General features: G+C 40.5%; 1 protein-coding gene across 7 annotated transcripts in view; it reads left to right on the top strand.

The window, feature by feature from the left end:
- Positions 1-26939, top strand: part of HECW1 (HECT, C2 and WW domain containing E3 ubiquitin protein ligase 1) — a 252277-nt gene that overhangs the window by 49746 nt on the left and 175592 nt on the right. The window contains exon 2 of one of the 7 annotated variants that reach the window (XM_058038740.1): positions 16344-16401. The exons of the other annotated variants lie outside the window; for them this stretch is intronic. Within the exon in view, the coding sequence (XP_057894723.1) occupies positions 16375-16401 (27 nt within the window). The 5' untranslated portion in view covers positions 16344-16374. The remainder of the gene's footprint in view (positions 1-16343; positions 16402-26939) is intronic. 7 annotated transcript variants of the gene reach the window in all.

Raw genomic sequence — 26939 nt, 5'->3', positions numbered from 1 at the left:
CTTTGAATTCTGCTTTACAGTTTAATATCCCAAGTATGTTACTTTAAAAAATTATTAACTTTCTAACTAGCCTGAGCATTTGCTTCTGTAAGGTGAGTCTTTAAAAAACAAATCTCACACCTTCCAAAATATAGGATTCCATTAAGAACCTCTTGTAGCTTAAACAATACCCCTTTTTCCTTTTAAATAAGGGTGACACAAAGGGTAAATCAGTGTGGCAATTGTATGGAAAAATCAGGCTTAGTTTGCAGAGATCCTGGTTCCAGGGTACTTCTGTGCTAATTGCATGCTTGATGATGATTTTGCATGATTCCTATATGGTCTTGTTACAGAATGCAATATTCCAGACACATGCATCTGGCATATGTTTAATTAATGTCTTCTACTTTATTTTGGAAAGGACACAAATTTGTCATGAAAATTACCTGGAGAGAAATAATTCCACTCTGTTTTTTCATCACCACAATTTACCTAGCCTCAGTTTCTTGATTTTCTTAATGCCAGTTAAGTCCTTCTTAAATTATGATTCACAATTCACTTTTGATTCACTGGCCTCAGTTGCTTGGCATTTCACTTCCAATGTGAGAAGCCAAGTATTGGCTCCTGAGAAGCATTTTGGGTTTTGTGCATTAAAACATGAAACTCAGATATACCTGATGGAAAACATTCTACTTAACAGCAATCCTGCTGATTCTTTTTAATGGATGACATTATGCTTATGTGCCACAATATAAGATGCATATTAATAGAAATTAAATAGTAGGGGGGGAATTAACTGGGGGATCTGGGAAAGGAAAAAACCCAGCAGTCAGCTGTAAAATAATAGTTTTATACTGAAAATTTTTGGATTTTTTTAAAATTATAGAAACAGCAATTATTTTCTCAGTTCCTTCTTTTTTGTGTGGCTTAAGAATATATTACTGTGGTGGTATTTTTTAACACTAGTCTTCAAGTTAAATCTGATCACTGGAATTCTGCTAGGGAATAACTTTGGGATCTAAATCAGTGTAAATTATGCATGCATGAGCACAAGAATTAATTTTGTGTTCATAACAGCCAATTGTACACTCAGACGAATGTTTGCATATGTAGTCACCCATTTGGAACTGGGCCCAAACTAAATTAGGATTAATACCATGGGCTAGTTCCAGGATTTAGTTTTCAAGTCTGTTTATAATGATGCTTATGATGATACATTAAAAATATTCACCTCTGCAGACTGCATTCTGCAGACTCTGTTCTGGCTGCAAACCAATGTAGCTGCAACAATCAGGAACCATCAGGTAAACATTCACAGTGGAAATAAAGGGCTGGTACATTGGGTAGAACTGTCATCGATGCAAATCTGCTGCATGTGTAATGTTAAGAAACAGGCTAGGCTGTGTAAGAGGCTGTAGATAAGACTGCCCCAAGCATCTCTTCTTTTTCAAGCTTTTCCACTCCATGCTGCTTGACCAGAGGCTGTGCAAATGAGAGGATGGGCTATTTCCAGGAGACAGCCACTCCAGTTGGAGCCTCCAGATGACAGCAAGCCTTTTAAGAGTAATAATAGCTGCCAGCCATTGAGGGCCCAAGGGATGGGATCTTGACATGCTGCATGACATTCAAGAAGCTCGCCTGATGTTCTGTGTCAAGTTGAGTGCCCAGGCTTGAAGTGCAGTGCTGGAGGCAGTAGGGGCAAAAAACTTCTCTTGATTTAAATTGGATATTGCATCATTCTCATACTTAGCATCTTCTGCAGCTGGGCACCCCAGACTGTCTGGTTAGGCAGGGGTTTCATCTGCTGCCCTGTCCCTCCCTCTATACTCCCTCTCTTCACAGTGACTGCTACAGAGCTAGGCTCCTGAAAGAGCCCAGCATAGTGCTGTCTGCCATCCCCTATGCCCACTAGTTACCCATCCCTTAACAGATCCACACTGATCTTAGAGGATCATCTACTGTGTTCTCCTAAGTGGTGAGAACAGACTGAGGCTGATACACACCAAGTGTGGTCTCCTGTCACAGGCCACAGGAAGAGCCAGCAGAACCCTCTGTCTGCCCCCACTGTTTGTGGTCAGACAGTGATGAGGTCTCTAGAGAGGGAGTTAGTCTTAGTTTTAACAAACCTGGTGATTAGACTCAGACTAGCCTAAACAAGACAGTGATGTAATTTCATTTTCTATTACTGGAAGATAGGTCCAACATGTATGTTTTCAAAGGTTTTAATGTCAGAAGTGGAACAAGCACACTTACTGTGCCGTATCGTCTTATTTAGGACAGCTAAGGAGTGCCAAAAGAATAGAAGAATAAACCATAACAAGGAAATTATTGTGCATAATAAGTGTTATTAATAAAGAGGGAGTTAACTGGTTGTTTTGAATCAAGGGAGTGAAAATTGTTGCTCTGATTTTATTTTTTTAATTGATTTTTACATTTTTAATGTTCTTTAGGGTCAGATGACTCTCTGGTGTGAAATCTTGGCATCAGGTGGAATACTGATACTTTCATCTTAGCTGCAAACCTAATAAAAAAATTAGTGTACTGGAGGGTTTTAAAATGAGATTATTTAAGTAAGATAGTTGTTTATACATTGTCTTTAATTATGAATAAGCCAAACATAAAGTTTTGGATGCCTATGGCATCAATTAAAGATATCTTAATAGTAGTATGTTGTTTAAACTGTAGACACAGTCAATCTGTGTGATGAGAGAAATACCAGATGATGACTTGTTTGCTGCTTACCTTTGATTATTTCATGGATTTTTTTTTTTTTTTGTTATGTTGTGGAGGAATCTCATTTTCAATGTAATAGAACAACACTATAAATAAGTAGGATGTCTAAAAGGGCCTATAAACCTGTATTTTTGAGATCATGTCCATGCAACTGATGTGGAATGATTTGAGGCATAGCCTGAGGCAAGCAGAGAGAAGGTACTGCACAGGAAAATGAGTCCTTTAAGTCTCTCAAGCACCAATTGTAGATAACAGGGGCATGAGCAGGCAGAGGTTGTGCATGTGAGTGCACATTGCCAGTTAGGAAAAAACTACACAGAGAACTAAGGACAGGAAACACTAATTTAATGATACATGGGAGATTCTTTAGTACAGTGATCTCTGGAAACATGAGCACAAAGTGAGGTTCAAATTCAAAACTTAGTCTTCCATTATTCTTAAGGGGAGCTTTTTCACTTGGAGTGTTAGTTTCACCTGACAATGTTCTTATTTAGGAGTTGGTAAGAATTCCTTCTCTCTTTTATTGGTTTCAAAATTCTCCTGTCTGAAAAGATGCTTCCCCCCCACCCCGCTTTGCATGAGGTTATTTAGATTGTTCTAAAACTGAAATGTATAGTCCTGAAATCTGCAGCTCAGCTGCTGTCAATTCAGGGACCCTGGTGAGCTCTCAGAGAACCTGTACTCCACAAGGATCATATGAACAATATAACTTACTGACTTCTTCATGGCACTTCAAGTTTTTTATATAGAAAAGTGATCTTGCACAGAAGAGGAAAAAAATCAGTTTCTCAGGGGGGAAAAAAGTGTATTTGCTAAACTTTTTAGGTAAGAATGTCCTTTCAATTTTCAGGGCTACATAAATTATGAAATGTAGTCAAATAAATAACTATTGTGGGAGAGATTATACTCAGAAGTTATTTTGACTTCGTCCCTTATGGGAAATAACAGTCATGAAGGCAGAGATAAAAACATTCTTTTACTCTTACCTTTGACACCTACATTTCTGAGAAAATTTTAGTCACTTAATTTAAAATCTTATAAGAAAAAAATTAACTGCTGTCATACTTATACAAATAAGACCTCACTTTGATTTATTTTTTTTATAATTTAATCTATTGCCCCTTTTTATAGGGTAAATTAATAGGGAAGCAAGGTATTATTAATGGTCCTAATATTTCACCATCTAGAACTTGAATAGCAAATTATAATCCTCCTCAGCAGTAGAGGAGTTTTACCCTATTATTTCCTAGGTCTTATTAAAAATAGAAGAACATAATCAACTACAATTAACTTTCATCCAGGTCATCTATTGAAGACTCTGAGATACTCGAAGAGAAGATGGAACATTACTGGTCTGACTCTACTGGGATGGGAATTATTTAGATGGCCCATATTTAAAAATCTGTTTCATCTTGCTCTTTCAATTCAGAAGATGGTGCATAGCAGGTAGTGGGAAGTTGGTGGTCTAGGTAGGACTCGCTGGGCTGTTGTACCTGTGGGCAGATTTCTGTGAAGGTGATGTGACATGTCCTCAAGTCTGTAATTTTGAGATACAGCTCTTGGCTTCTTCAGTGGCCTTTTATAAAGCCTAGTGTCATCTCTTATCTTCCTGATTCATTATCCTATTTGTCACTTTTACCAAGTATAAAGATAGATTCCTTATAGCCACCTTGAAATACTGTGAAAATGGACTGCTGGATAATCAGTGATTAGTAGTATCCAGTAATCTTTATGGCTTTGCATTTCATCTGTGTAGAAAATTTCAGCTTGTGTAGATACTTAGCTTGTTTGTAACTTCAGAGATGGCACTTGCTATCCACTTTTAGGGTTTCCAGGAATAAGCCTGTTGAGACTTGCTGCTGGTGTACTCCAAGAGGTTTCATAACAAGTGAGCTGGAGCTATCAAATTAGCAGAAGCAATGCTTCTGATTTGGTATTGTTTTTTTCAAGGAGAAAAAAAATCTCTTCCTCTTTTAATCTTCCATTAATAACTTGATCTTTCAATATTGCTTTGAAAAAAGTGAGTGGTGCAATCCTAAATATGACTACTAGATCCTATTGTGTTAACCTTTGCCTGTGTGTTTATGGGAAAGCAAATAAAAGTCTAGTGTATCACAGCCTGGCACAGAGATGCAAAACCCATTTATATAGTAGACCCACTTCTCAAACATCCCTTGCCCATAACTTTAATATTTAGTAAACTATTGAAATCTAGCATTTAATAAGGTGGAATATGCATGATGGTTCATAGACAGTGCCAGTTTGTTGTTTTATAGCAGGTGTAGAAAAAAGAGGATGAAAATGGAGTGCAAGATCATTTCATCAAAATAATAAGAATGCTTAATTTTGTCTGCTGCCTGAACAGGTGTTAGGAGAGCTAGTGTTGTGGCAGTGTAGCCCTGAGATTTTTCGTGGTGCTTTAGAAACAGGAGTGAAAGGGTCTGGTATTTATCATTTACAATAGAAGCTTTTAATGCTGGGTGTGTTGCTTGTTTCTCCTCCACCCTCCCTATTTTTGTGCCAATTACATGTAAACTGTGGTTTGTAGATACTGATCACTGCACTGAGCAATTGGGGGAAGGTCTTGCTGGTGTTGCTAATAGATAGTTGGGTGTCTCTGTGTCACAATTCATGAGATAAGTTGAGGAGGTTGCCAGCTCAGTAGCAATTTGTTATACTTAAAGCATGCTGCTTTGCAGACAAAGGCTTCAGTGGTTTGTTGCAGTCAGAGGGAAGTAATGGCATTTTGGCAGTGCTAAACAAAGTTTCTGTATTGTACCTTTTCCCCTGTAGGTCTAATAGCATGGATACAAAATGCCATAATCGTGCTGTTTGTTCAAGTCATCTCTATTCCCCCATCTTTTCTGCCCTAGCCAAATGATGATTCTAAATAGACACTGAAAATACATTTGCAACTACAGGGTTATAGAAACAGGATAAGGGAGACATATGCTGACTATTCACTCGTGCCTGTTTCTTTAGATGTTCTGGTTTCCTTGTGCTTGACATTTACAGCCCATTCAGTAGTAAACTTCATTTGGTAAGCATTAATTCATTTGCAGATGTTAGTTTTCCACTGATCTTCTAGGACTGCAGTTCAGATCCAAGTTCATTTCATAAATGGCTGATGGACTGTGTTAAACTGTTTTTTCTACTTAAGTCAATGTACTGCCAAGTGTCCACATCACTAGGAACATCACGATTGTCAGGGAGAAACTGATGATTTGAAGCCAGTCCCTTCAGCCAGTTGTTGATTATAGTATATTGGAGTCAGTGGAGTGATGAGAAATTACTCCATCTGAAGATATGGTGGTACACACAGTTCCACCTCATCAAAAAGCAAAATGTTTTCTACTCAGGCCAGTGCTGAGTCCCAGTGGCATGACTCTAGAAGGAGTTTGGCAGCTGCTGTTCCTGCAGCTGTCCCAGAACTTGCAGAAGTCTTTTGAGCCCTGTGGTTGAGCTGCTGATGCCTGTCCTGATGCATAAAATTTATCAATAAGGAAAAAATGTGAAACAAATAATGAAAAATATCTATGGAGCAGTTCTCCTGGAAAGTGTCTTTGCTAACCAAACTATTAGGTAAAAATGGTCATGCACATCATTTCCCCACATATAAAAAGTGGTTAACTATTGTTGGTGATACAAAAATATGAACCCTGAGACCTTTCCTATTATTATTAGTGCAATAGCAATTTGCTTTCGCTTTCACTGTGTGCTGTAGTGGCTGTAGTGTTATATAAACAGCCAAGGATGATGGTGAGTTGCCTGACAAAATCCAGAGGCGAAAGAAGAGGTTGTAGAAAACCCTAATTTCCAAGAGGCTTGCCAAAGCAAGAAGACATTTGACTCTTTCAGGACTTGATCCCTCCACTGAGGGTAGGAAGTGATGCTGGAGTTAATTAGTTGAGTGGGCTCTGGAGGAGAGGCTTTTGGGAGCTGTCCAGCTTGTCATTGTCCAGTGTTTCTTTCCCCAGGGCTTCAGTTATTGTAATATCCTGAGTAGGAATGGACAAGTCTTCCTTTCTTTCTAACTATGGTACTGTAGGAAGCATCCTCTGCTCACAGAGAATGTTCTTCCAACTATATTTTTCTCTGTCTACACTCCTTTTTTGCTTTGTTGGCTTCTGCACAGTATATCAAACAGCTGCTCATCTTCAGAGGAATTCGTGACCTGTGGATACCCTTCCTACCATCTTTCCTTCCAGACCAAGAATTCAGCAGTGCTGTTGGCAGTCCTCATTGCCAACATTCCTGGAACATTTGTCCCCCTTTTCAGTTAATCTTCACAGGCTCTTTCTTTCTGTCCTTCCTGCCCATTAGGCAAAGAAAATACCCTGACATCTTGATCCCTCTTGAAACTCCTACTATCTGTACTGAAGGAAATTTGATAAATAGTAAGACTCTGTCCTGAGACCACAACTTACTATAGTAGTTTCTCAAGGTCTTAGGGAGCATGTGTGAGATGTCACCTTGTTAGGGGCAGAAATAATGGAATTTGCTCTATGCTCATGTCTCCTTGCTTCCAGAAGGATGTTGGTTCAGAACCTATTTCTAAACTTCATCTTAATGTGTCAGCATTTATTCACAAAATTGCTTGGGTTGGAAGGAACGTTTAAAGATCATCTGGTCCAACTCCTAAATAATGCTCATAATATAGCATTTATAATAATGTCAGCTATTTGTTTTTAATATTACTTGGCTGAACAGGGAACTCAGCTTGGAAGTCAAGAGGAAAAATAAATAATATGGTTTCTGGAAACGAAATCAGGTTTTGCAGGAAGATACAGGTGGTCGATGCGTCCAGCCTGTGACTGTTTTTGATGCTTTGGGATAATGCCTTTAATACAATGCTTAAATTTTTGATAATACCTAAAGTAGCCAGACAGTTCAATTATGTGACTATTGTAGATCCCTTCCAGATAAACTGTTCCTTCCCTTCTTCTCTGCTTCTTCCTATTGCTTACTTTCCCTGCCATTACATCTGAGGTATCCTATAATGGCATATCTTCCTAGCCCTGCAGTAGCAAAAGGTATTGAATATCCATACCAGTGGCCCAGCCTAGCCATTGGCTCCATCACCCTGTAGGTCGTCTTGAATAATGGAACAAATTGCACAAATGTACAAAAAGTATGTGTGATGTGTGGTTTTTGAAAGTCTTTTCATCCAGCTGAGATGGGTTTTCACAGGATGGCAAAACCTCTGACCTAGCGAGGCCCGGAGATCAAGCCCCCAGTCTGTTGCAGGATGTGCTTCTCATCTAAATGGTTTCAAATATTTTGGAGGTGTCAATTTTCCTGTAGTTTTTATTTTTACTTCTTGTACTCCTTTTCAGAAATGCCTTAACCTGTTTTCCTTTGAAAAACATAGTAAAACACTTGTATTTTACTGTTCCTTGTGTGAACAGCAGCACTCCCTCAGAGGGAAGGTCCATCTGGCCCAATACTCTGTCTCTGAAGTGTCCCACCACCAGTGTCTGAAGAAGAGCACAGGAGCACTGAAGTTTAGTCCTGACAGGGTCCTGGTGGTGCTCACAGGCCTCAGGGGCTGGGACTGGCCTGCCGTGGGACCCCCAGCCCCACACCTCCTGCCAAGGGCCCAGGGACGTGTCCCAGCTCTGCCTGGGACCTTCAGTCCTGGCTGAGCCCTGCTGTGTGTGTGCCCATCTCTGCCCCTGTCTCCTGGCTGGGCTGGGACCTGCCCTGCAGAGCTGCTCTCGGGGCTGCAGCCCTCAGACCTGGGTCGGGCCTTGTCATGCAGAGCTCTGGGTTTGACAGGGCACAACTGCTCTGTCCTATTTGCTCTGCTCACCATAAATTAAGTAACACAGAGGCTGTTATTTGCCTGCCACGACAGGGACTTCTCAGCTTTAAATACTGAAGAGGACACATAGCACAAAGTTTACAACTGAAAATAGAATTTTCTTGTTGTTTTTCTGAATCAGTTTCAGAGCCAATGCTCACAACCATTACCACAATGAGCATGTGTAGCCAGGAGCAGGCTGATGTGTTCTTCAGTTTAGCTTGAAAATACATCCTTTGCAGTCTGGCAAAGGCAAGTGACAGAGCTACAGAAAATAGCAGCAGGAATGCGTGCCAAGCAGCTCCTGTTTCCTGAAGAGAATGTGAAGAATTATCAGGACCAACCACACACAAAAGAAAAAGAAGAGGAGGTGTGTCAAACTGTAGTGAATTTCTGAAATATGACACATATTGATGCCAAGCATGCTTTTTGCCTTCCAAAGCTCACTCTGTTCCTGTGCTTCTTGTCCTCACCAGTGGTCAGGCTCAGTGCTGCAGGGCAAGGCAAACCCCCCAGGGCCAATCTACCCCAGGGGAAAATTCCTTTCTGACCTGGTTGGGGGCCATCAGCTATTCCCTGAGCGTGTGAGCAAGACACGCTGATCTGACCTCCCAGGAGATGCCCAAGCCTTAATCTCCCTACCTAGAGCCATTTCAGGAGCTTCTGAGACTGATTACATGCCCCTGGACTGATCTTCCTTGAAGGCAAGAATCATTCCTGCACCAGTAGGTGATTCAAAGTCCTGGGAGCCCTGGAAACATCTCTGCACCTCTTTTCTTATAGCTGCTGTCCCTGGCTCCACAGGGCATGCAGACAGGGAGCTCTGCAGTGCTTCTCAAGAAGGTGTTTACTTGGTCTGGTCACAGCTATGTAGCTGAAAGAGATTTTCATCCTTCCAATGAGTACTGAGGGTGGCCTTGCACCAGAGAGCCTCCACCAACCTCGTCCATCACCTGGTCTCCTTTTGTCAACTCCCTCCAAGTAATCTCAACATCTTCTCAGGGTTTTCCTCCTGGATGTCTTTGGGCTGGCCCTGGGCCAGTTCTGGCAGCAGGACACAGGAGGATGCTCTCCTTTATCCTGTCCCTGGGCACTGTGAGTGCTGCATTGCTGGGTGGTGGCACTCTGACATGGGGTGATGGGACCCTCCATGTGCAGCATCATTCTCCACCCAGCATCCTTCATAGGAAGGCTTTTGGGTGCTGGCCCCAAGGTACTCCCTGTGCCCCAGAGGCCCAGGGTGCTGTCCTTGCCCTTGGTGACCATGCACTGAGCACAGCTGCTGGGCATCCCCCGCACATCCTCTGCCTCTTGGCTGCCAAGGACCAACCTTGTGCTGTTAGTCCTCTCTCAGGCTGTGGCAGAAACCAACCCTGCAGCTCAAAGACCACCCCTGTCAGCCATCCCCTTCTGTGCCAGAGCTAATGTCTATGAGGCCCTGCAGGGAGCAGGACCAGGGACTTGATCTGTCTGCAGACTCTTTTCCTGGGGCATAAGGGGGCTGATTTTAGCAGCTGCAGCTTGGAGGAAAGCCAAAGTGAAACCAGAGCCATAGGCTGAGATGGACAGAGCCAGCAAATCACCATGGAAATAATACAGACTTTGAGAAACCAGTAAGTGGAGGTGACATTGGTGTTGTGGTAAGGTTGGTCATTTTTAGACATAGAACATTTGGATCTGAGCCCAAAGCACAGTCAGGCAAATAAGAACTCTTCCAAACCAGGAAAATAGCTCTTTGCTGCTTTTACTGTCATATCCCCTTTTTCCACTGAAACCATGCTGCCCGAATCCTCTATTAAATACACTCACTAGCTGTGTTTATATGGAATGCAAAACACACTTCAGCCAAGGGTAAAATTATCATAGCTTGTTTAACACTTTATCCTTTCTGAAAGTTATTTATGAGAGAAGAGCTCAATTGTTCTTGAAATTTACTACCAGCTACTTTTCAAGAATAATGCAAGCCTAAAATTTTAGCTCATAAAATTCCATGTTAAATAGGATGTACAGATTTCTTTAAGTCCTCAGGACAGGAGCAGTGATAGCAGATTTGTCTCTAACCTTGCTCTGCCTACTGATCTCTCCAGTCACATTCAGATGCAAGGGCCTGTCTTGTCATACTGAGCTTCCATCAAAATGCTGAGATTCTGTAACTGAGTGGATATAGCCTGGCATTATATACTCATTAGACCAGTTTTTCAAACTGCCTACTAACTGTGTGCTAGGAGGTTGTTTTACACAGTTTCTTTTATTAATTAAAATTACATTCTTTTGTATTTGAATGATGTCATGAGTCACACTGGCAGTCTCAGATGGTTCCAGGTGGGCAATAAGAAGGAAACTCTTCAGTCCTTCCTGGCATCTCTCCTCCAGTCACGAAGGCCCTAAAGAGCAGCAGGTCCCTTTTAGTGTCCGATGCCATCCTTATCCATGTCAGCATTACCAGTAACAACTTTCCGCTTTGCTACATGGCTGCAGAGACAATTTAAAAATTCATCAGCCAGCTTTACTCACACTCCTGGAGAGTAAAGTGTATCCCTACAGACAGCAGGGACAAGAACTGCATCACACTGGCCCACCAAGGTTTGGTCTCTTGAGCTTTCTCAGTTTCTGGACTGGTTGGGCACTTTCTCCCATGAAACTTCCCAATGGAAGCTCAGTTAATGCCAGCCATGAATATTTCCTCTTCTAAGAGGCAGACAGCAGTTCTGAAAGGAGCTGGACTGACACCACAGCCCCGTGTTCAGAGCCCACACACACACCTCGTCCATGGCTCAGCTGGCCAGCAGAGGCTGGATCTGGTTGTGACTGCGTGGAGCTGGACTCCAGCAGGTCACTCATGGGTGGAGCCCTCTTGGCGCATCTCTCAGGCTCCACCATTCAGGGAAGTTCATGGTCAGGACTTTTGAATTTAGATTGCAAAAACACTATTGTTCAAGAATTTAGGCTTCCTTGTCCACCTCAGACTCTGGATTTCTTGGCAGCCATGAGGCAGAAGAGTCTATCACATGGTATATAATTCTACAGCCCTCACCCTCCCCTCCAGCTGAGGCCTGGAGAGAAGACCATTGCTATCTGATAACTTCCAAAGCTGGGCTGCAAACTGAGATCAATGTAGTCAATTGGCAAATTAGCAAATGGAAGATCTCACCTGAAAATGGCATGAAGGTGTTGCTATCTTTTTGCTTTGCCTTTGCTGCAAAACAGAGTTTTCATTTGATGTTAATATGTACAAGATTTTGTGTCTTTACTTGAAAAAACTGGAGTGCTTTCCACAACAGATGTAACTCTGATTTTGAGACAGATTTCAATGCAACTGAGGTTTGTCTCTGGGCAATTAAAATCCTCAATTAACATATTAATTTTTTTTCTAATGATATTGTGTTCTTTTTGTCTTCTGAAGGGAAAAGAAAATGTTTAATTTGTATACTGGTTTGTGAGTTATTTAGCTAATTTACCCATGAGAATTTGCTAGTATTTATCTTACATTCATAAAACCATGCATTTATTTTAAGGGTTTTATATATTTCCTGCTCTAGTAGCTTCAGCTGGCAGGTGTAATTACCAAACCTTAAAAATACAGGAAATTGTCTTACGCGTTTGTACTTGTTGAGACAGAAGGAACAAACACTTCTAACATAAATAACTGGCACTACCTATCTTTCTCTGATCTTCATAAAAACGGAAAAACCTTTCAAATATCGATCTGTGGAAGTTTAAGAAAAACAGTGATTTTGATCTCTTCAGTGGTGTTCCAACCACTTCAATACAAAGACAGTGCTTAAGCTGTGCAGCAGGTAGCTCCTAATTGAGGCTGATGGTGTCGGTGCAAACAAAGAAAGAAGGGAAGCAACAGAGGGACAGAAAAGCATATCTGCTGTACAAACATACCTACGCTTCTGTCATTGGTAACAGGATTGCCTATTGACAGAAAAGCATGTTCTGTGTTCTGTTAGCATGGCTGTGTGTGGAGCTCCATCTCATCCACAGTCGCTCGGGAGTTTGTTTGCAGATGTCTGTTCTCAGATGCCAGATCAGCCCCTCTTGCAAGTGGTGTCATATGCTGAGCCTAAGTATTTGCTGTCTCTGGAAACAAACTGTTGAGCACTGAATGAAATAATTTTTCAAGTTTGAATAGATTTTCTTGCTTTTACTAGCCTGTACTGCACATCCTGGCTGGAGACCTGTTGGGCTAATTGCTATACAAACTATCCCATGTGTTAAGAGGCAGCATGGGCTGCAGCCAAAGGCCAGGGCACACTAGAAGTGTAGACCTGTACAAGCAGATGCGTGCATAAGTTTCTAGAGACTGAAAAGAGATACTGATTTTAGTTGTTTGCATTCCACCTTTACTATGATCAGGGTTTTCTTTGCAAAATGTGTTTTTGAGAAGGGGATTTGAAGCAGGATGGCAGCTACCAGCAGGATATTAGTCTTAAGATTGCTTCAGGCAGGACATGGCATGCATAAAGATTATATTAATATACTTGTGTGATAAACACAAAAAAACCAAGGGTACAGAGAGATTACTTAAAAGGCAGGATAGGAGGATCAAGCAACAGTTGCAGAGATCAGCAGTGGCTTCTGTAGGGAGGGGGACAAACCTAAAGGAAATGAAAAGTGGAGGGGGAGAAGGAAAAGATGGAATAATAACTGAAGCTAAGGAAATGGATAAGAAAACTGAAGGGAAGGGGACTGAGGCATAGCTGGGCTTATCAGGGCTGAATAGCAAGCAAGAAACCCTAATGTTAAATGACAAGTGAGGAAAGAGAAGGTGTTGGGTAAGGTGAGAGAGATAAAAACAGAAATCAGGGTAAACATCAGTTGAATCCACTTCAATTTGCTTTGTTTCTGGAAGAAGAAATATCTTAAGAAGACTTCACCGCTGAGTGGACTGCTCTCCCTACTTTTCTTCTAGATCATGATAATCTCATATGGAGGTCTAAGAGGAAACTACTCATCCTCTGAGCTGGGGCTGATTTTGTTGACAAACTCTTGTTCCCAGACAGACAATGAATGTATACACAGGTTGTAGTAGTCTCAAAACAAGCAGCACAACTCCTGTATTCTCCTGTATTCCTTAGTCTGTTTGTCTTACCTCTTTATCACACAGGTTCTAAACATAATAATTCCGGTTTTCCTGGCCCTTGAGATGATATGTTTGCATATGCATTTAATGAAATAAATGCTGTTTAGACTTTCATTGCAATAGCAACTGGCAGACCCAGTCATGGACTGAGATGTACAAATGCTGTACGAGAGCCGTGTGAAACCCAAACTAAAGTGCCAGGAAATTTGCAATCTGGATGTAAAGACAGGAGTTCATGGGTGACCAGAGACAGCAACAAACAAATCCAGAAAACTGCGTTCATCTGAGCAATGATAGTCTTTATGATCATAGGCTCTCCAATTTACCTGAAGCGCACTTCAATTATAATTATGATTCTGAAGCACGTCATTTAATATAAATGTACCCCTGAGTAAATCTATCCATATGTAAGACAGTGCTTCTCCTATCTGTTGCTGTTAAAGTCTGGATGCATACAGGCACACCTGCTGCCACTTGTCCTGGAGCAGGGGATGAATACAGCACAGGGACAGAGCCCTGACCGCAGCGTGGCACTGGAGCTTTGCTGCCCATGGGGTGTTCCTGGCTGGCCGGGGTGCTGGCAGCAGGGCTTTCTGTCAGGTTTGCCATAAAACCTGAGCAATGTCATTCTTTCTGGATTAAATGTGTGAAGGGATCACAACACATTCTGCCTCTGTGCAAAAAATGCTTTCTGTGACTCAGCATAGGTTTTGCGTGATATGTGAGCCAGGCAGTTTAGGTAGATATGCACACTGGTTTATTTTTGCTTGCCATTCACGAACTGAGTGACTTCAACTGAGGTTTGTCATGCTGAGATGCTTTGAGGATGAAGAAGTGAGAAAATGTGTTGCAGTACCTTGGAGTTGTGTTGTCTGGCACAGCAGGAGGCAGATGGGGTGCAAGTCTGGAAGCTCTTCCTCCTTCCAGAGTGGTCTTGCAGCATCCCTGCTCTGCATAAGCTGCTGGTGTATTGTGGTTGGCTCTAGAGGCAAGAGTGAAGCTGTGGGGTTTTCACATTGCCTTTGGGAATGAAACTTTCTATGAAAGCTGCACTAGAACTGGCTTAGGAAGAGACCTGTGCCTGTACTTTTATCCCAAATCACAGAAAGTAGAGAATGGAATGTCTCCACTGTATGTGGCATAATGTAGTTTATTACTTTTTTGTTATGTGCAAAGCTACTAAGTCTAAAACCAGCTTCTGTGTGGCTGTAGAAAATTCATGGTGACTGGTTGTGAGAAGAGGATTTACAGTTCAGCTATTTGGAAGACTTTTGCTGTGTGTGCCTTTACCAGACAGCTGAAAAAAGTGTGGATTAACTTCTCTGAGATTGCCTTTAAAGATGATGTGGCTCCTTGCCCAACTTTGGGATCACCCTGCTTTATTTCCAGTGTAAATACGCTTCTTTAATAAAAGCAAAGGGCCACCAGATGATAGGCAGTTGGTAAATTTGGGACTAAAATGGATTATGTCCATGAGATTTAGTGGTTTATGCAAGACAGAGGGAGATGACAAAGCAGTGTGAACTTTTATTTTGTCTAATTTTGTGGCTATTACTTTTGAGAGTCTTTTAATAACAGGTGAGTATAATCAAATGACACTGTTTTGTTTGTTTGGTTTTTTTTTTCAGTTGAACATTTCAGCATAGTTGAGAATCTTCCTAAATCCAAAGCTTTTGCTTCTTTTCTTCATTTTTGTGCTCTTGATGAATTGACAATTTTAGCAGTGGTGTCGATCATGTTGTTTTAGGGTGCTCAGCTGTTGATGAGTGCACAGCAGAAACTCATGGTGGGGATGAATAGTAGGGTGGGCCAACAGTCTCCAGAGGTGTCTGATGTGAGGAGATGGGGTTATCAAGCTCTGGTTGCTGAGAGGCTTTCCCTGCTAGTGCTGTAGGGAAGCTATAGAGTGTCAGCATGCCCAGATCACAAAAGAGAAGGAAGGGCTGAAGTATAGGCATTGTAAATGTTGCTCAGGTGGCTGAGTTGTGAATGTTTTTTGGTTTTTTAATTGTATTTTAAACTTTTATTACTTCATGTTTGAAGAGCTTTCTGTCCTTGCCGATTGGCTCTTCCTGATTCAGGCTTAAGTTTCTCTCTTTGTTTCCTTGTTTCTCTCTGTGGAGTTAACATGTGGATGTTTCAAAACTGTTTGAGGCCTGAATAAGGAAGGAGGAGAATCTTGTTCACAGTATTTTGCAGTTTAATCGTGGACTATTCAAACTATATATTGCACTACTCAGACTGGATATCTGGTCCGCTCCAGTATGGTACACTGAAATTTACTTCCTTTGTGGCTGGTCCCTGAAATATCCATGTTTCTCAATAAATGAATGGGAAGAGGAAATACTGGTCAGCTGGCACCCATCTAAGCTCATTCAGTGTGAGGATTTTGTAATGAAACTCCGCTGTAGAAGTCTTTTGTTTTCTTTCAGTTTCTTCCTAAGTTAAATGGATATTATTGTTAATCTTACACAGTCTGAAAAGTTTATTGAACCTAACATTGTTCTTAGTTTCTAAAATACGTGTATTTCAGCACTGAAGTGCATGACAATGTCCAGCTCTACTGGAACGTAACGTAGTATGCTGTTAACATGGGTAAGGTACACTAGATACTGAACAGTGGAACGAATCAAGTAATAAAATGTTGTCAAAGGCTTTGGTGGAAAAACAGTATTTTTAAATGTCGCTTATGTTGGTTATGGGATACATGCTGAGTTAACCTCATTGAATTTTCCCCAGGAATTGATGCGCTTACAATTGGCGGGTCATTATGCTGCTCCACCTGTGTAGTGTTAAGGTCAGTGTGTTTTTCTGATTATAAAAACCATCCATACCATTCCATTATAAATTCACTACCATTCATATAATGGAATGTGCCAAAGCTCGGAGCTCGTTGCAGCTGTCCCCGGTCCATGTTTAAGATCAAACAAAGTGGTTCAGGTAATTTGAGCACCTTTTCAAGAATATGCCCAATTAAGCTTCATTTGAAGTGATCTTTCGTTGTTTAAGGTTTTCTTTTCTTTTCTTTTGTAACCTGCTAAGCATCCATCTGATGTGAGTGTGGGTTTTTTTTTGTGTGGCCAGCCCAAGAATTCTTATGGAATGAAGATGTGGTGATTATACAATCCTAGCAAGGAGGTCCTGGGAGCAGCAGACAGCTGTAACACTGCAGTTGCACGTATCCATGCCTAGGCAAAGCACAGAATGCATCAACCACTCACCTTCACAAGGCATTTTCTGAAACCTGCAGCTTCTAACTGTGAATTAATTTTCTGAGTCATCACGATACACAAATCAGCCATCACGGTAGACACTAATGTGTGAGATGCAGGGATGTATGACTATGGCACTAATCACTGACTAGAGGAACCTGTGAGATGATGTGCATGCGTAACACACTGCTGCTGAATGCATCCTCCTGCACAGCTTAGTCTCCTCAATTGTTGTGCGTTATCTAAGAGAGCCAGAATGTGCATTGAAGTTTATCTAGTGTTATTTCTGTCAGTGAAATGTTGATATGGTTGGGGCTTTTGTTTGAGTGTTTGCTTCTATATTTTCCTCTCTTATTAATCATCCAAATGACTTGAATTCTGTGAAGAGGAAGAGTTCAGTGAGCAGCCATGTATGTCATAGGGCATTATGTTCTTCCAGTTTCATGAGGATGTTTCCTTTCTGTTTAAAGTTCTGCACTTCACAGTAGCCAGTGAGAGAGCCTCAGGCACGAGCAGTTCTGCTGGGGAGGCATTTGAGCCTCTGTGCAAATTAAGCAGTGCTGTAATTGCTGAGGAAATACATGAAGTCTCTTGATGATGACAACTGAGAATCTTTGTGGATGTGTCCAACAGCGCTTCTTTCACCTCTGTCAAGCTGCAAGCTTGGTGGTATTCTACATGCATATGGATTCACAAAATGCGATGAAGAATCACAGAAAGACTCTTTGGTGAAGAGTAATCCTTGAATGTCCTAGTTTTATGAAAACTGTTCACAAGCTGACATTTCATATGACAATCATTTGAATTTTGCAGCTATTGCATCAGGTAAGTACATCATCAGAAGTATTTGGCAGTTTCTTTTATTACTCTAAAAAAAAAAGAAAACCAACAAACTGAATGAAATATCCCCCCATCCCATCACTTTTGCTCAAGTGAAAAGGCTTAAGAGGAAGGGCATGTTTAATAGCCAAAGGGGCATGAAAAAGATTGAGAATAGGGTTTGCTTTGGAAAGCAGAGTGCATAATACCTGTTTAACTTATGAGCAAAACTGTACTTTACTTGGGCATCAGAAGGAATGCATTTGCAGAACTTTAAAATTAATCTGTGATGATGATTTTCCTAAGTTTTAAATGAATGGTTCTCTCACTGCTAGCTAAGTGTCTTTAACAAATCTGGACCCTTACACACACTACCACAGGAGATCCTGGATGTTCTGTTAAGTACATTCCTGCCTTCAAGAATCCTGCCATGAATAGGTAGCTGATGTAGCAGCAGGAAGAAAACAAATTGCTTGCTTCAGCCTATTCAACTGACTGTGATGCTTTGTTTCCTCAGGGTGTTCTTATTGTTAAGGTAAGGGAGTCTTGGTCCTCAGTTTGTGTGGGCAGCTGTATTCAGGTGTACCAAAGTGATGTCAAGCACCTGTTACAAAGCACTCTCTATTAGATACATCATCTATCTTTTATTGACAAAATTCCTTAACTGCAGCTTTGGTTCAGTTTCTACCACTCTCCTATATGTATGGAGGGAAAAAAGCATTTCCTAAATTGGAAAAAGTCTTTCCTCAATTCCTTGTCCCACCTCCCCTCTCCTCATCCTGTATGGAAAGCATGTTGAACTAAGTTTATAACAAAATTTCTGGCTGGACACTTCTTTCTCCTTTATTGTCATTATTAGAAAAAAATTTGTTTCTGTTTTAATCTAGCATGTGTTACTTCAGGGAAATCAAACCAGATGCATAATTTAGTGTATGGCAATCAGCAGGAGGTACCTCTAAGGGCATTTAGTTGTCCTTCCAGATAAGGCTTTTGAGTTACAATGTAGGCATTGAAGATAAGTGCCAGTATTTCTAAGCAGTTTGAAGACTTGATGGCTATAAGGAGTGTAGGACCCTGCCTAATCCTTGAGGACGTGTAAGCACTGTTTAGAAGTGTTTAAGTATCTAATTTCTTCAAATTATTTTCCCTATATATGCTCTATATAGTCAACAGAGTAAAGTCATGCTCCTGTTGGTATTTCTGAGCACTGTTTTCTCTCAACTGTACAACCAATATAGAAAAGTGCTCAAATCTCAATGCAGGCTGTAAAAACTGGAAGGAAAATATAGAAACAGCCAAAAAAAAAATGTTATAACAATCAAAATAAGGTCCCAGTTACAAAATATCTTAGTGCTCTAGTATGTGGTGGCTCCTCTGCAAGTTAATTTCTGCCTTTGAAAAAGTGTTCTCTAGATGAGACACAGAACAGCATATTAACCTTTTGCATTGGATTTATTCCTTCATTAGGGAAGAGGGCTGTTATCAATCCACCACTTAAAAAATCATCTCCAGTGTGAGTTTTATCTTATGTTTGGTCTGTCAGGGATCACTATAACACATGTGCTTTATGTAGTATGTGTAAAGTCACACAGCAGTATTTTATTCTTTAATTAGAGTTTATCACCTATAGAATTAATACTTTCAATAAAAAGAGTTATTTATGGGAAAAACATCCATTGATTTTCCTATGCTAAATGTTGTTACTGTACAGTTGTTACTGTAGAGTTTTTACCTGGGATTTATTTAGGATTCAACAGACAAAAACTTTTCAGATATCCTTTTGCAGTGTAATTCTAGAGCAAAATAAACAACAACAAATAAGCTATAGGAATTACTTTTTATAAGGCAGCACATATTGGTGTAACCTATACTGACAGCTATTTCCCAGACAAAAGCATTTCCCCATATCCAAAATAAAGCATTTTGCATTCCCTTTTCTTTAATCTGTGCCTTGTATATTTGCACTGCCTTTATTGCGAGTGATAACTCACTTGCACTGCCTTTAATGCTAGTGACAACCAAAGTATGTAAAGAATGTGTTTTGAACTGTGCAGTTTTTCTTACATGTTTGTCCGGTAGGCAGAGGAGCCAACAGATCCACCAAAATCATTGGGTGCAAAAGGGATGGTGGTTATCCCGCCTGCCAGCAGGAAGGAAACCCTGGCTCTTCCTGTAGACTCTCAAATGTGTGCTGCTGGTCCCAGCAATGGCTGCAAGATATGGGAGAGTGCTTGGAGGAGAGGTGGAGCTGTGAGCCAGAGCCCTGGCTCTCCTAATGTCTTTTTAATTAGAGTACATAAATATTGGCTGGGATTGCAGTTACATCTTAATGGAGAAATTAAGAAATAGATTAATTTTTGGCACGATTCTTTCTTCCTGTTTACGTGTGTCTCTATTTCCAGCACCAGTTTAATTGAAGGAACAATTCTCTGTACTTGCTTATTATCTGCCAGACACGTAAAGGAATAACTATACATTTGGAAAAACACAGGGGTGCTTAAGGGCACCACCAGAAATCAAGACATGCTTTAAAAACCAGCACAACTGACCAATATTATTGTCCAGGTTATTAGGAAGGGAGCACTTAATAGGAAATTTGATAATGATTGTCATTCTGCCCGTGATATCACTTAACTGAAAGGTTGTGAAGGTGGTGCTATCCATCTAACTTCAGGTATTTAGAAGGGACAGAAGTTGTTTCAAGGCCTGTTGAATTTAACAACCTAGGCCTCATTTTCCATTGCATCCAAGACATGCAAGATGAGGCCTAGGCTGAATTCACTTTTGTACTGACCCATACCTACTGCACAAGTTATTATCCATACTGGATAAGATTGATGACATTGGAAACTATGTGTGCCTTCAGAGTTATGATGCCACTTTAAAATTTCTGGTTGCTGTACAGGCTGTTGTCAGCAAAAACCTCAAGAGCTTTTAAAAAATCTGAAATAAAAAGCATTATAATTTCTTTTCGTAAAATGCAAATATGCTTATAACTTCCAGGTTTTACATGCTGGGAATATACACTGTTTCCATAGTGTTTTGCACCTTTGCTCTTGCATGATGTGTGGATATGCTTTGGTTTTGGCAGGCACAAATATATTGATTTTACTGGGAAATTCAAATATGTTCTCAAAATGTGGTCCATCTCTTTAAGGCAGATCAACTGGCTGAAAAAAGACATTATTTTTTGAACCTCTATCTGATAAAAGTCTAATTAAAGTCAATTAATGTTTAATTTTATTAATATTAAACCATTTACAGAACTAGTTGCATAATGAAAAAAATTATTCCACAATACACCAAGAAAGCTCTGTCAAATACATTATCTCTGACTCTTTAGGTGAATATATACTTTAATTGAATTGGGAATTTAAAAATGAAAAATATAAATGAGATTTTTTTGTACTTTGCATTTCAAATTAGTCCATTTTTTATGACACTGAGTTTTCACCTCTGTTAATTTCTTTGGTTCTTGTGGAAAAATTATGCACTTGATGCCTCATTCAAAGTAGGAGAAAAAATTCACACCAGTGTTACTAGTAAGCTGGAAATCTGTCACAAAATCCATACAGAAAATATAAGCATATTTTGTGTTATTTGTAACTAAAATTTTCCACAAGGATGAGAACACGCTGAACTCTGTATGACAAAATACTAATTAGGAAGAAGGGAGCTGGAGAGGGAGGAGTGTTGTGTTGCATATTTGATCAGGTCCTGTTCCCACTAAAGTCACTTTGATTAGATTTATGTTGTGTGTTTCTAAATGGCCTTTGAAATACCATAACACCTATTTCTGCAGACTTCTACACAGGAGGAAATTCCCTCATGTGAGTAATCAATTCAGTCTGTGGAGGCTATGTAGAATGTTTTTATAGCCTACCTTCCTGTGATGATCAGACTTCTGGTTGCCCTTTCTGTCTGTCAGTCTCTTCCCTAATTACTTCTGAAGCCATTGGCTAATTTCAAGTGAAACAGAAAGGAGTCTTTGAGATAATTAGGTTTCTACAGGCCTCGGGGGCTGGGAAGAGGAGAGAGACCCAAGGTTGGGACTGGAGGAAAGACAGGTTGAGTCATTTGTCACCTGCTGAAGCAGATGGCAAAGTCTCTGGGATTATAATTTCCTTTGCCTTAGGTGGATTTTTTGCATTGAAATGGACAGGAAAAAGCTGGGACTTTAATAAAGATTTGGTGATGATGAAGGATAGAGCTCTGCAGGAAAACAGCTGTATTAATTCCGCTGCTAACAGGGCTGCTTGTTTTTATTTCCAGGAATACTTTTGGAATCAGACCTGAACATTTTTAATGCAAACATTTAGCTTCTGGTTAAAGGTTAGAAAAATACAGCAATCAATTTATCACTAATACTGAGAGAAACAGTACCAGAATAGTATGTAGCTATTAAGCTAATGTGTTACAAGCGATAAATTTGTTAAATTAGTGTCTTTGTCTGTTTGTAGGTCTTATACTGTGGTGGGTTCACCCTGACTGGACATCAGGTGCCCACCAGAGGTGCTTAATTATTCCCCTCCTCAACTGGACAAGGGGAGAGAAAATATAACAAAAGTTTGTGTGTTAAAAGCAGCGAGACCACTCACCCGTTACTGTCAAGGGAAAATCAGACTTGACTCAGATAAATTAAATTCTTAGCAATCAAATCAGAGTAGGGTAATGAGAAATACAACCAAATCTTAAAAACGCCTTCTCTCCCTGGGGTTGTGACCAGTTCTTCACATGTTTTTTCTGCCACTCCTTCCTCCCCAGGGGGGGAGGACTCCTTACCCTGCTCCAGCAAGGGGTCTCCTGTGGGGTCCTTCCCACGGGAGACAGTTCTCCAAACTTCTCCAATGTGAGTTCTTCCCACAATCTGCAGTTCCTGCCAGAAAACCTGCTACAGTGGTGGGCTTTTCTCTCCATGCATCTTCAGTTCCTGCCAGGAGCCTGTTCCAGAGTGGCCTTCCCATGGGGTCAAAGCCTCTCTCAGGCATCCATCTGCTTTGGCTTGGGGTTCCTCTTGGGCTGCAGGTGGATCTCTTCTTTACTGTGGACCTCCAAGAGTTTCTGGGACACAGCTTCCTCACCATGGTCTGCATCGCAGGCTTCAGGGCAATCTCTGCTCTGATGCTTGAAGCAATTACTTCCCCTCCTTCAGTGTTCATGGGGTTTCCCTAATTGTTTGATACACATTTTTTCACCCCTCTTGTTTAAATGTTTTACCTGTCTTAACAATGTTATCCCAGAGGTGCTACCACCATCATTGATGGGCTTGGCCTTTGCTAGAAGTGGATCCCTCTTGGAGCCAGCTGGCAATGTCTCCATGGGACATTGAGGAAGCCTCTGGTAGCTGCTCACAGAAGTTGCCCCTGTAGTCCCCTGCTACCAAAACTTGGTTGCACAAACCCAGTGTATGCACACAAATGAATCCCTACACTGCTTTGGAACCCCTCAGGGAAGTGCCTGTTCACTTGTCAAGTTTTAATGTCACTGACATTCCAGTTTTACTGCTTAGGGTTAAATTGAATAGGATTTCATCTAACAAGTAATGTCATCAATTTAAAGTAGCATGTATAGACCAAAGCACATTTCATTGATTTGAGCACAAAATTGGTCAGCAGGAAGTTCTTGTTGTCCATAGGAGAACAGAACTGAGTCCGATTCTTAGACACCCAGTCAGGCCATGGCTGCTTGTGTGGCCACAGCCTTGTTGCAGGGCGATGTTTGTGTCTCAGTCTTTCTTCTGGAACTCAGGTTTAAGGCCTGCAGAACTGAACAGTTTTCCAGCTTGCTTACTTGTGCAGGCTTCTATAAATACTAATTATTGAAACCATTGACTTTCATTGCAATGCCCTAAAACCTAATCCTTGATGAATTTAAGACACTTCCTTGACAGAGGATTTGTTACTAGAAAAATAGGCTAAAAAAAAATTCTCCTTTGGGCCTTACTTTAAGTGCAGTATTAAAAACTGTAATTACTTTTCTTCTGCGAGGATTCAATGGCAGCAAAAAAGTGTTAAATCTAACTAATGGGTCTCATTAAAATTAAATGAAACTATTGTTTGAACCTTCATTCCGAACCATTTTCATGTATATTTGTCTGTGAACGAGTGAAATAGAATACTTCCCATCACCTCTGCAGATGTTCTTCTTCTGTGAAAGCTCTCACAAGATGTTTTGAACATGGGACTAGAAACCCTTTTGAACTGGAGTAAAAGAGGAAAGAAGTAAATTAACACCCCGAACAGTAACATAAGCAGATGTACAGGCCTCTACATATGATTGTGTGATACCCCAATATTTAATTATTGTGTTGGAGGTGTTCTGGCACTGGCAGCCAACTCAGTATGGGTGGAGTTCAGCAATCATACAGTCACCACAGGGCTTGCCCATCTCTATGTGCAACTCCAGGAATTTTTGGAGATTGTAGTCACAGGGCTTGTCTCTCTTTTATGTTTCTATTTGGTTGGTGGAACCTGGACCAGTTTTCTCTTCTTTATCTGTTTGAGCCAGACTGCTCCAGTTGTTATGGGTGGTTTCTGTTTTGAAAATCTGCTTTATACCTGTAACTGTTTCCCAAGGGGAAACTACCAGGCTGCATTTCATGTAGCATTGGCTAGCATTTTCCCAGGAAATCTTAGATATGTGGCTTAGATTTGTCTTGCGGTGATCTAGATGAAAACAGAGTCCCTGAACGCAGCTTATCTCATTTAGGAGTGTTTTGGCCACCACGTGTTCTTTTTTGTAAAATCTGAATCTTGTTCGTCAGCTACAGATTGTAATACCAGAACTACTACTTTTCTCTAGTCCTAATTTCCCCAGTTTTTTTGCTTTTTTATGAATACAGTTATAGTAGCAGCTTATTATGATTTATACAATCAAAACATAACTTTAAATAATGATGAAGCAGTAAGTAGTAGTCTGGTTTGAAAATACTTGTCGTATTTTTTCCTCTCCAGGAACAGAAAAATCTCACCCTTTAAACAATGCCTTGTAGGTTTAAAATCACTAGTATTAAGTTTTTAATAATATCAGAATTATTTTCAATAATAAAATATTTGATCTGTGCCATTATTTAGCATTGGTCAGTTTTTCTTTACCATTCTTCAGTGCAAATTAGGAAATCTTGATCCTCAAAATGTTGGTCATAATCGATGTTTCTTTGAAAACAACAAATTTCAGGTATTTTGTTGTCACAGTCCCCCTGAAACTGTAGATACATGAAGAGAGAATCTGTTAAGAATAAGCATACTTAAATGGGGAATTCAAACTCTTAGTACTTCCAAGAAGTTTTAATTCTGTCGTTTTCACTCACATCCAGTGATATCAGACAGAATATGTGCTATAATGATGATTATGCTTTAATGTCTCATGTTCCAGTTTTCTTTAGAAAAAACAAAGAATGTTTATTCTTATAATTACATAGGAAAAAACACAGATATCATGGTCTAAAACTAATTATGTCTTAAATTAATCCTAACCTATCAAATCATGTTTGTTTTTAGATTTTGAGATTGCATTCTGAGAGTACTTGCTGTGATCTGTATTTCAAAATGCAACTTGCTGCTCTACATGTTTTGTGATGTGTCTTCCAACAGAGTAGGTTGTCCATGGATGATAACATGTGAAATGTTTCAGTTAAAATATGAACTCTTTATTTTCCAGGTCTGGATTAGTCCTTGTTAGCTGCAGCTGTTGACAGCTATACAGGTTTTCCTTTGCTTTACAAAGTCACTTTGTTCCCCATTGGAATCAAGGGAAGTTTTGCCTTTAACTTTATTGTAAGCAGAATCAAGCACACTCAACTGGATGGCATTTCTGTAGTTTTCTGGAGGTGATATGGTAATAACAGGAGCTCTGTAGCCAATTAATTTGAAAATGTCAGGGAATATTTCAGGCCTCATTGAAAGGGAGACGAAGGAACTGGGGGCACACTCTGAAGCTGGTTGAAAGACTGGTTTATTGCAATGGTTTGTTGTTGCTCATAGATCAAAGGAATGGTTGATACAGGCATTAATACTCGACAGACTGCTAATGGTACCTACCTGCCTCACTGCCTGAGGAGGCTAAGAGACTGACACTTCAAAACACTTACACTCTTAAAGAAATGCAGATGGAGGTAAAGAACCATGACAAGTCTAGCAGCAGTGAATGAAACAGGACATTTTTTATGCTCTCTTTGCTGTGGAGTGGGGGTCAGCCAAAGATTCATGAGTGAAAAGAGCCTCTTTCCAGCCCTCCTGAATTTTGTATGTTTATTGTCCCCACGAGTTAATCCAGTGTCTGTCTTATGGCTGGTACAGCAAGTGATGCTGTGTGTCCTGTCCCTTCCTACCTACAAGTGTTGGGACAGTGGTACTGACAAGTGAGAAAGGGAGATAGGCCTTGAGAATAAAAAGGGATGGGGAGGAGAAGAAGGTGCATGGTCACCTGGAATATGGCCATGGCATGGGCTGTGATGGGAGAGACATGGCACAGAGGAGCAGGGTCATTCCCAGCAGCTTGGAATAGAGGGAGGGAGGATGGAAAGGGCACACAGCTCTTTCAGAGGATGGCACTCACAGAGTCAACAGAAGTTTTTCAGGTCATGGTGATAAATGTCTTGTGGTGTGTATGGATGCACTTGTGCTGCACAGGAGTGTCTAGGCAAAAAGAGAAGCATGGGTGGTGGGAATGCTACATGCATAGATCTGCAGGATAAATCCTTTGATACATACACACATGAACTTTTCATTTGCAAAGATATATACTTATGTCTGAAAGGAGGTTAATATTAAAAACTTCTGTTTTGACATCTGTGCTTAGTTGTTTTCGGTGCCTCTTTCTTGTGTGTATATTTCATGCATAATAAGCTATGCCTGACACCTGTGTAATACATTAGACAAGTCTTTTCTTCTTGTGTCTGGTAGCAATATACAGTAGAGATATCACACAAGGCTTGTTTTCTAGTAAAACAGTTGTCTTAGTGGAAGGTGTAATGCATTCTTTATGGTAGGGTAGAGAATGGTAGAATTTTTATAACTCTCATGTAACATAAGAAATTAAGAGTGCTTTCCACAAAAAAGAAAGACTCCTTCAGTCACTGATCTTTGGGGAAGAGATATGGGAAATCTCGGACTGCTTCTGAGCAATGACTGAGAAATTGCTGTACCTGACAGTTCTGGGAAACAGTGTACATTACTGGATATCTTTCTGCAACTCATACTTACTCTACATCATTTCATTGTAGGTCTCTTAAATTGTGCAGAATGTCTTCACAGATTTTCCTGTAAACCTCTGCAACGTTTACTGGTACTACATTTTTAAAAAG

The sequence above is a fragment of the Melospiza georgiana genome, chromosome 1 (assembly GCF_028018845.1).
Source record: "Melospiza georgiana isolate bMelGeo1 chromosome 1, bMelGeo1.pri, whole genome shotgun sequence".
Taxonomy (NCBI): Eukaryota; Metazoa; Chordata; class Aves; order Passeriformes; family Passerellidae; genus Melospiza; species Melospiza georgiana.
Note: the sequence above shows the minus strand (reverse complement) of the source record. Positions and strands in the feature narration are given on the sequence as shown.